The 11,357-nt window shown below is 36.6% G+C and overlaps 1 protein-coding gene across 1 annotated transcript; it reads right to left on the reverse strand.

Annotated features, from left to right (window-relative positions):
• Positions 1-1,882: 1,882 nt before the first annotated feature.
• On the reverse strand, positions 1,883-8,893 carry LOC139855009 (UPF0481 protein At3g47200-like). Its single transcript, XM_071844273.1, has 2 exons — positions 8,667-8,893; positions 1,883-2,765 (listed from the first exon to the last, which is right to left on the reverse strand). The coding sequence occupies exons 1-2, from the start codon at positions 8,891-8,893 to the stop codon at positions 1,883-1,885; spliced, it is 1,110 nt and encodes a 369-aa protein (XP_071700374.1).
• Between the last annotated feature and the right edge of the window lie 2,464 nt (positions 8,894-11,357).

Genomic DNA, 11,357 nt, shown 5'->3' on the forward strand with positions numbered 1-11,357 from the left:
GTCGGTACATGGCGAATCATGGTAAAGAGCATTGGAATGCGGTAAAGAGGATCCTTAAATACATCAAGGGAACCTTAGATGTTACATTATGTTATGGGGAACCGAAATTTATTGTCAAAGGGTATGTTGATTCAGATTATGCAGGTGATATCAATAAAAGTAAATCTACCAATGCATATGTTTTCACACTTTGTGGTGGAATAGTAAGCTGGGTTTCAAAACTGCAGTCAGTTTTGGCGACGTCAACAACAGAGGCAGAATATATAGCAGCTACTCAAGCTACTAAAGAGGCAGTATGGTTGAAGATGTTGTTGGAGGAACTCGGACACAAACAAAAGAATATCACTTTATTTTGTGACAACCAGAGTGCCTTGCATCTTGCAAGGAATCCGGCATTTCATTCAAAGACAAAGCATATACGAGTTCAATATCACTTCGTTCGTGAGAAAGTGGAAGAAGGAACCGTGGATATGCAGAAAATTCATACTGATAAAAATGTGGCTGATTTTCTAACAAAATCAATCAATCGTGACAAGTTTATTTGGTGCCATTCCTCATGCGGCCTAGCAGAGACGTAAGCAACATCATTGGCAAGGAAGGATTATCGTGTGAAGATTGATTGAGCTTCAATCGAATCTTCAAGTGGGAGATTGTTGAAATAATAATGTGAACAAATGATGGTTGGTGGATGGTTGATTCAAGATATAGTCAAACTCCACATGTTTATTATGGTATTTGATATATGTTTGGTGCCTACAATTTTGAGAAGACTGTCTTTGGTTTTCTACTACACCAACCCCCATTTTCTTCTATAAATAGATCCATCAGATTGTTCATTCATTGCATCCCAAGAAATCATTTCTTTCTCCTTGTATTCTAAAAGAGTAAAATAGAGAATTTGTGAAATTAGTCTCCTAATTACAAGAGATATAAAGATTAGTGATTATCCTTGTAATTAGAGAGAAGTGTAATTCCTATTATTCTAATTAGTGAAACGTTTCTTTCCTTGCCCGTGGTTTTTACCCTTTTGGGGTTTTCCACGTTAAATCTCGGTGTCCCATTATTGTCGTTTTTTCAATTATTACTAGCGGTTTGCTATAATTCGGTGTCGCTTTTCTCAACAGTATTTAGCAACATAGATCTGGTTACACACTCTCTTAAACAACCATTTGTAGGTTGAGCGGGTCAAATGGTCTTTTGTAATAACAATATATGTTTGTTAATCTCAAAATCAGTGTATCAATAGTGAATGTTGGATATAAAATGTAGTGATTGTTCTTTTGAATATTGTGATGGGTCAATTTTTGCATTCTGCTAATTTTACATATCGGGACGTAGGAACACTTACCCTTTTCTAGAAACAGACCATGATCAGTTGGTCAACAAATGTCATTTCAGGCATGTATGGTCCGGCAGTAATACTATTTTGGTCGTTGTACCTTGAAAAAATAGACTTTGTGTAAATGACCCTTGTTAAAAGAGGCCTAAATCAACATTTGTTGTTGATATATTTCCTTGGTTTCTGCTCCATCCGGTTATCTATTTCCTTATGTTCTATTTTTTTATTTGGCGAAAAAACGAATACTCATATAGAAATGAGGGTGTTTTACAAAACGCCCTCAACAGGGAATATAAAAGGACATTCCTTATGTTCTATAAAGAAATGATGTATACATTCACATATGCATATATTATTGGTATTGTGTTGTATCTATTCGTTATTGCAATGAAATTGTATTCTAAGTACAATGTATTTATCCGTACATAAATCATAGTCTGTATTCGAAACTTACAAACACATAAATTATTCAGTGAAATACTATATTGAACTGTAGAAAAAAAACACACAGTTAGAAACACAAACCGTGAAAGTCGTTTTGGATTAAAGATTACGAATAGAACAGTAGGTCTGAACTGCAGTAAAAATGAAGAGGATCAATGCAGTAGCAGATGCTATATAACTCCATGCCCCACTAAAGTAGGTGCGCCTTGTGTACCCTGCAAATTTGTTGTAGTAATCACCCATTGCACGCCAATGTATGCTATAAATGAACTGTACAGGAACAAACTCTATGGCAAATTCATGAATTAGGTTAACTATATGCTGGTGACCACTTTGATTAGTTATGATTTTTGATTCCACCAACTTGAGAAGGTCTTCCTTCGAGTCAACGAGCATCATTAAAGCATACAAATATGATGCCATGTAATTACCAACTTCTGGAAAACAGCGCTCGTAACAAGTGAGGTTCAATAAAAGTAACTCTGTGTGTTCTTCTATATATAGTACCGGCATCGTCAAAGTACAATTGGTCCATGATGAATTGAATTTGATGGTTACTTCTGTTTTTTTATTAGGCTTAAAATGCACCCCGGCCTTAGCCAAATCTATAGTTAAGTAAGTGGCTGTCACGGTTGATAGTGGATCTAATGAGATATGTGCAGGCCGGTGATATTTGTAAAGAAGGTCAAGGATATGTTTAATACTTGTATCGAAATAATTTGTAACAGTTCCATAGTCATCATCATCAGTATATGGGTTTGGTTCAAAGGGGTTTATTTCTTTGAAAAATGATAAGACAAGCTCTATAAGAGAGGCGTTTGGGTTAATTTTTTTAACTGTGCAATTAAATATATCCCGAAGAATAAAAAATGGGATATGGCTATGTAGAAGAATTAGATCTTGCTTCACTTGACGAAGAGAAATGTAAGTTCGAAAATGAGAATCAGAAACGACTCTGAGATTATAGTTATCTTCTGACCACCTATGAATGAGTTCAATAATGAAACAAGCACTCAAAACAATGAGATACGTGAATCAAAGTCATTCTTACTAACGAGGTAACCATAATCTAGTGAGTAACAAGCTCTAATTTGATCAATCTTGGCATACACCATGCACACACTCTGTCTGACGGTCTCACTTGAATTGGATCCTAAACGTCTAAATAGATTAAGCGTGTTGGAAGCTTCGACGAGCCCAACACACCCACTATAGAGGACCTAGGTTATACTCACTCACTAGACCAACACTTTGACGTTGGTTAGCCTTTAATTTTATAAATCCTTAGTGCACAATAATATTTAGGCGACAGTGTCGACCATATATCATTCAGGTGGTATAACCGACCATATATCACTTAGGCGGCAGAGCCGACCATATAATAAAAATAACACAAGTGCACTAAGAACTCAAACACGAACTAAGGCTTAACCGGGAAACTTAACAAAGAACACTTTTATTAATACAAAGAAACAATTACAATATTATGGACTCAACTCACACTCTTACTTATTCACAACTTCTACTTCTAACTCTTCTTCACTTCTTACTTCTTCTCTACTTCACACTTTACTTACTCACACCTTACTCACAAATGAAATCACCACCCATATTTATACTACTCCATGAAAACTTCTACACACTAGATTTTTCCATGCATAAATATCTAGATATTTTTATCACATAAAAATATCTAGATTTTTACATTTTAACATCTAGATTTTTCCTCATTAATATCTAGATATTTCTTTTACATTTTAATATCTAGATATTTCTTTTACATTTTAATATCTAGATATTTACATACATTACTAATTCCATATTATCTAAATTTGCATTGTATTTTAACACTCCTCTTCAATGCAAATTTTCTTCCAACGATGTCTTGCAGACCATTCCAATTGCTTCTCTGAATTTTGTAAACTTCGTTTTACTTAGGCTCTTGGTGAATATATCTGCAACCTGTTCCTCTGTCTTTGTTGGCATCATCTTGATCTCCCCTTCAAGAACCTTCTCGCGTGCATAATGATAGCGCACTTCTATATGTTTTGTTCTTGCATGGAAGACTGGATTCTCTGTTAATCGAATAGCTGATAGATTATCACAGAAAAGTTTTACTTGATAATCTGTTGATTGATGAAGATCTTCCATTAGTTGCTTCAACCAAGTAATTTCTTGTGTTGCTGATGATGCCGATAGATATTCTGCTTCAGTGCTTGATAAGGATACAGTTGGTTGTCTCTTACAGCACCATGATATTACTCCCGATCCAAGACTAAACATGTATCCAGTTGTTGACCGTAGTGTATCATAGTCTCCAGCGTAATCGGCGTCACAATATCCAGTCACGTGCATTCTTTTGTTTTCTTGTATAAAATACCAAAGTTGATAGTGCCTTTAACATACCTTAAGATGCGTTGTACAACATCAAGGTGAGGCTTCTTCGAATTGCTCATGTATCAACTAACCACTCCAACTGCATAAGATATGTCTGGTCGGCTTAGTGTGAGATAAATAAGACTTTCGACCATCTTTCGATACATGGTAACATCTTGAAGACTTTTTCCTTCATCTGCTCGTAGTTTTGTATTCGGATCCATTTGGAGTTGAGATAGGTTTGCAATTAAGCATTCCGTACTTTTGTAAAAGATCTCGCGCATATTTCTGTTGTCCCAGAAATAATCCTTCTCTTTTCTGCTCTATTTCGAGTCCAAGAAAATGTTTGAGTTCTCCAAGCTCCTTCATATGAAATCTGATAGACAGATTCTCTCTTGTTCTTTGGATCTCCTCATAGTGATCTCCCGTGATGATTAAGTCATCCACATATACTAGCACTATGGCTAGTTTTTCTTGATCTTGTTTCACAAATAAACTAGAATCTGAAGGAGCAACTGTGAAATCACTTTGTACCAAGAACTCGGCAATCTTCCCGTACCAAGCTCTTGGAGCCTGCTTCAAGCCGTATAGTGCTTTCTTTAATTTGCAGACATGGTCAGGATGGGACTTGTTCTCAAAGCCTCTTGGTTGCTCCATATAAATGTCTTTGTCAAGTTCTCCATGTAAGAAAGCGTTCTTGACATCCATCTACCACATCTTCCAAGATTTGCTGGCGGCTAAAGCTAGTAGAGCTCGAATTGTTGTGATCTTCGCCACTGGACTAAACGTTTCTTCATAATCCAGCCCATATTGTTAAGAAAAACCTCTAGCAACAAGTCTAACTTTATACCTTTCAATGGAGCCATCTGATCGAGTCTTCACCTTGTAAACCCATTTACAAGATATTGGTTTTACATCTTTTGATTTTGAAACTAAACTCCATGTCTGGTTTTCTTTTAGTGCATTAATTTCTTCCTCCATTGCTTTCTGCCACTCTTGACTTTGTGCTGCTTCTTCATAAGTAGAAGGCTCAATAGGTATTGATTCATCCACATGAGCAGCATTGGCATACCTCGGATTAGGTTGTCTCGGCCTTGTTGATCTCCTTAATTCTTGTGCATGCTCCCCAACTTCCTTTTGGCTTGGACGAACCTCCTCGGATATAGATTGATGTACACCAGTTTTCCATGGACTCTTTTCCTTAGAGTACGACCCATCTCCTTCTTTAGTTGGGTCCAATACATGCTCTTCACGTTCTTCTCTTTCTTCTGGGACTTCTTCTAATTCATGAGATTCTGGAAGCTCTATCTTTTGAGGTGACCACCATGAAGAAGCTTCATCAAATATCACATTTCTTGAAGTATGACACTTTCCGGTATTTGGATCACAACATCTCCATCCTTTTCTTGATTCATCATAACCCACAAAAATGCACCGAATTGCCTTTTTATCAAATTTGCTTCTTAGATGATCTGGCACGAAGACGTAGCATACACATCCAAAAATCTTGAGATGGTTGACGGTTGGTTTGATCTTCCATAATATTTCATACGGTGAAATATATTCCAACTTTGTTTGTGGGAGTCTGTTAATCACGTATGAAGCCGTCCTCATACATTCAGCCCAAAATCTTCCTGGCACATTCTTACCATGAAGCATACTTCTACAAGTTTTGGCAAGGTGACGATTCTTGCGTTCAGCGACTCCATTCTGTTGTGGAGTATTGGGACAAGTTAATTGTCTTCTAATCTTGTGCTTCTCAAGATAGATATTGAACTCGGTTGATAAATATTCTCCTCCATTATCTGTGCGTAAGCATCGAATCTTAGTATTGAGCTCACTTTCTACCTTGTTCTTGAACTCTTTAAACTTCAGAAAAGTCTCCGACTTCTCCTTCATGAAGTAAACCCACACATATCTTGAGAAGTCATCAATGAATGTCACCATATATTTTATACCTCTAAGTGATATTTGTTTCACTGGGCCGAAGACATCTGAGTGTATGAGCTCTAGTGGTGTCTTGGACTGATGCGCTAACTTCTTGAATGACAATTGGTGAGCTTTGCCAAATTGACATCCAACACAAATTGTATCTGTTCGGATATCAATTTGAGGAAGCCCATTTACTATGTGTTTCACCATCATCTCCTTTAATTTATTGTAGCCCACATGCCCAAGACGTTCATGCCAAAGATGAGCCGTCTCATTCTTTCGAGTCTTATCCACATATGCTGTTTCAGCATATAGTACATAGACCGACTCTATTCTTTTTCCTTGCATAATTGGATTTCCAACCACCTTCACTCTCTTGAATACGGACACATCTTCTGGTCCAAAGAGCACATAATTCCCTTCTGCTGTCAATTGTTGTACTGACAGTAAATTCTTCTTTAGGCCAGGGACAAGATACACCTTCTCGAGTTGGAGCTTATGAGAGCCGCCTTCATTTGGAATTATTGTATTTCCAATGTGAGAAATAGATAACCTTGAATTGTCGGCTGTCAACACGACTCTCTTTCCTTTGTAATCATCCATTTCTTGCAGCTTCGTCTCATCATTGGTCATATGATTTGAGCACCCAGAATCAATGATCCAATCATCTTTGTAGTTTATTTTCGACTTTAAGGTTGCTGCAAGAGCTTGATCATCCATGTCAGCTTCAACGGAGAGTCCTGCTTCTGCATCCCAAGTTTCCTCATTAATGGATGCTTCGAATGTGACCTCTTTCTTCTCATCTCTTGCGGCGACCACATTTCCTTCGAAAGTTCGCCTTCTGGGAAATCTACAATCTCGAGCAAAATGACCCTTCTTGCCACAATTGAAGCATTCACCATTCTTTCTCTTATCATTTTCCCCGTATTGTTGGCGATGATCTCTTCTTCCTTGTTGAGCTCCCCCTGAAGCGTTGCCTTTTGATTTTGGGTGACCCTTCCACCCATATGTCTTACTTTCTTTCATCGCCTCTTGTCTTCGAGATGTTGCTTTCTTCTTATTGGTGAAGAGTGCATCTTCTCCGTCTTTTATGGTTACTTCATTCATCTGCTTGGCTAATGCCTCTTGATTAGCCAATAAATTCTCCAGCTCTATTAATGATGCTTGATTAGGCCATCCTCTCACAGCGGCTATAAATCCATTATACTCGGACCTTAAGCCGTGGATGATAATTCTCTTCATCCTTGCATCACTCACTTTCTCTTCAGGAGCAAGCTGAGATATCTCACGGCAAATAGATTTCACCTTGGTGAAATACTGAGAAATAGACAGACTTCCTTGTGAGATACCCGCGAGCTCATTTTCCAAGAGCTGGAGGCGTGCTTCATTCTTCTTTGAAAATAATTTTTCAAAAGTTTCTCAAGCTGCCTTTGGTGTTTTCTCGTCACGGATGTGCTCCAATAGATCCTCCTCGATTGTAGTCTTCAATATAAATAAAGCCTTCCCAGCCTTGATGTTCCATTTTCTTAAGGCTTCGGCATTTTCTTTCGGTGGAGGCATTGTGTCACTGCCAGCAACTATTTCCTATAAATCATGTCCTTGTAGGTAGGATTCTATACAAGTCCGCCAATAACCATAATTGTGGTTATTGAGACTCTTGATTCCACTGCTCGTACTTGCAAGATCTACCATCATGACGTCCAACGTCCAATAAGCTTGGTCCCTGACCAATGAGCTTTCACAGTTCCTAACTGTGCTCCGACAGAATCTCCCTTAGAGCCTTGGTAAAAACAAGTCGATGTAAACGCCCAACGTTTACCGATGAGTACCTCCACTAGCAATGGTCCCGAACGACCCGCTCTGATACCAATTGTTGGAAGCCTCGACGAGCCCAACACACCCACTATAGAGGACCTAGGTTATACTCACTCACTAGACCAACACTTTGACGTTGGTTAGCCTTTAATTTTATAAATCCTTAGTGTACAATAATATTTAGGCGACAGTGTCGACCATATATCATTCAGGCGGTATAACCGACCATATATCACTTAGGCGGCAGAACCGACCATATAATAAAAATAACACAAGTGCACTAAGAACTCAAACACGAACTAAGGCTTAACCGGGAAACTTAACAAAGAACACTTTTATTAATACAAAGAAATAATTACAATATTATGGACTCAACTCACACTCTTACTTATTCACAACTTCTACTTCTAACTCTTCTTCACTTCTTACTTCTTCTCTACTTCACACTTCACTTACTCACACCTTACTCACAAATGAAATCACCACCCATATTTATACTACTCCATGGAAACTTCTACACACTAGATTTTTCCATGCATAAATATCTAGATATTTTTACCACATAAAAATATCTAGATTTTTACATTTTAACATCTAGATTTTTCCTCATTAATATCTAGATATTTCTTTTACATTTTAATATCTAGATATTTCTTTTACATTTTAATATCTAGATATTTACATACATTACTAATTCCATATTATCTAAATTTGCAATGTATTTTAACAAAGCGTGTATGTTGCTTTGATACTACTTAACTCTTGATCTGGTATACTGCTTAACGCACTATCATAAACTCCAGTTGTGATAGCAGTCTCCTTGTAACTTCGGTTGCATCCTTCAAGCTGTTTGTTTAAATAACATATGGACGGTGAAAATTGACGGTGATCATTTCGCGTTTGTATTTGCTGTTCTATAAGACGTTGGATGTTGAGTGAAATATCCTCCCCCTCTTCTTTTTCGTAGTTCATTTCTAACTCGGCCATTTGTCTGCAATTTTTGTCTATGACGGTGTATGTACACGGGGAAAACATTAAAGAATTAGGCCCGTTTGCCCACATAATTCAATGAGATTCCGGCGAAATTAGAATTGAATTTAGACACGCATCATGTCTAAATTCAATTTCAATTCAGCCGGAATCCCATTGAATTTCGTGAGCCAAATGGGGCCCTTAGTTTGTCATTTAGAGCACCGGTGGTGGCAGAGCTAGGTATTTATTTTTAAACTAAACGAAAAAAAAAACATCCACAGTTAAGTGTCTGGATGATGAAAGCTAGTTTCTAATCAAGATACGATAATAATGTGGTAACATTAAGACTTATCGCATTACCTTGTTTTGAAAGGGTGATTCTTCCTTCTACTTCATAACTTGAACGGCTGCTTAGTTCAGTTGCTGCTTGCCACCATTAAATAAAATAAAAATGAAATAAAATAAAGAAAACGAACACTCACTTGGTGGGTTTGGAATTGTTTGCCTTGTATCATTTATTCAAGTTAAGTACTCCGTATAAAATAGTTTCTTATGGTAATAACAAATCAAAATGTCAATATATTATTCCGTTTATAGTTTTAGACAAAATTTCATTCCTCGTCCCTGAACTTTACATTAAATTTGACTCCATGTCCTTTTTCTTTTTTTTTTTGCATTCCTCGTCCCTAATGTATCAAAAATCTACATCTCTCGTCTTCCCGTCTATTGTCTGTCTATTTCAGCCGTTAAATGCAGTCACATGCAAAGCATGTGAGGGTAAAAAGGTCATTTATTTATTTAAAGGTCATTTGATGTAAAGTTTAGGGACATTCATATTTAAAAATTATTTTAATTAATTTAATTGTATGTTACACAAGTTTATTTATTTATTTTTTTTATATGTCATCCATAATTGAAAGTGATTTTGTAGATCATTCAATTTTGTGTGTTATTCTATACATATCAAAATGAGAGGTTGTTGAGAACCGGGAGGCTAGTGTGTAAAGTGTAACTAAAATTAAATCCAGACGGGAGGATCGTTTCCCGATTGTTGTTGCGAGGTTGTTTGAGAACTAGAAGGCTCAACATTTTTTCCTAAATTTATGTGAAATTAAATCCCGGGTATTGAAGTACAGGGACTAGTTTGTTATTTTCTGAAAGATATGTACAGGGACGTGTTTTGGTTAATTTAATTGTTAGAGGACCTGCACTGTAAATATTTAAAATATGGTTAGGCGGGTAGACGTTTCTGTTGAGATTTTGTTAGGGTTTACTATCCAATTTGGGGATATAGGTATTAGTTTGTTTTTTTGTTCAATCGGTTGTTCAGAAATGAAATCAAAGTATTTCTCTGTTATTGTTTGCACCTAATTTCATCATTATCATCTAATCTTCATGGCGAGAGTGTCGTATCCGGTTGTTGTTGTGAGATTAATGATCGGGAGACTAGTGTGTAAATTGTAGCCGAAGTTAAATCCAGCATGAGACGGTCATTTCCCGATTGTTGTTGATGTTTTCTTGTTAATAAAGTAAACTAGGTGAGGAGCTCTGGCTTCGTGTCGGGGCTCCGATTCGAATATAATTTACTGTGTTTAGTTCATAAAATTATTTTGTGTTTAACGGTTATGTCGGTGAAACGTAACTCGGGTATAACGAAAAGATAAAGCTCGTCAAAAATTTAGGTGGATTAAGTGAGGGCTTTTATGAAAAATAGAGAAGTTACCGTTTGACCAAGTTAACCTTTGGATCCCTACAAAATTCAAATTTTTCTCAAAAAATTTTTACATATCAGCACCTGCATGTTTCAATAGTTGTCAATTTGTAGTGTGAAAAACTTGTGTGTACAATAGTTAGTACTTGAAGTACAAATATTCTAAGAGCGGAGATGGTTACTATTCATAGTTTTTGAATGTTAGTAAAAGGGTAAATTATATTGATGGTCCATGCAGAAGCGGAGCAAAAAAAAAATGATCACTATAGTTACTAAATAACAAATTTACACTGTAAAAGTAACAAATTTTGTTGACGTAACATATTATTATTCTTTATCCTATATACTAAAAAGGGAACGAATTTTAGTATACTAACTCCCCACATGTTTATCAAACGATAACCCAACATAGTTAGAAAACACCCCCTTAGACTACATTAAAATCACAACATTTTAGGGATTAAAAATGTAACATCATTAAATTAGCAGAAAAATTTAAAACACACGCCACCCAAATTTTTAAGAGTCATATCTTCCTACTCACCGCGTGTTAAATTTTTCCGACTTCACCGTACAACTCGAAACAATTGTACGAACACAGCGCAACTAACTATACGCGAAACGAATGTTTTTCAAAAAACGCTAAATATTTCGAGCTATCTTTCATACACATACATACACGTATAATAAACAACTCAAACTAACTACATCATATCGATGGTTTCGTTTCCCTTTTTTACTTTATCTTCCTGGCGTTAAAAACGTGCG

This window comes from Rutidosis leptorrhynchoides, chromosome 6, assembly GCF_046630445.1.
Source record: "Rutidosis leptorrhynchoides isolate AG116_Rl617_1_P2 chromosome 6, CSIRO_AGI_Rlap_v1, whole genome shotgun sequence".
Classification (NCBI taxonomy): domain Eukaryota; kingdom Viridiplantae; phylum Streptophyta; class Magnoliopsida; order Asterales; family Asteraceae; genus Rutidosis; species Rutidosis leptorrhynchoides.

Excerpts from the sequence above, each read along its gene's own strand:
- LOC139855009 (XM_071844273.1), bottom strand. The coding sequence starts at position 8,893 with ATGGCCGAGTTAGAAATGAACTACGAAAAAGAAGAGGGGGAGGATATT. Across the intron at positions 2,766-8,666 it reads AGCAGTATACCAGATCAAGA|GTGGTCAGAAGATAACTATA; the intron begins GTTAAGTAGTAT and ends ACTCATTCATAG.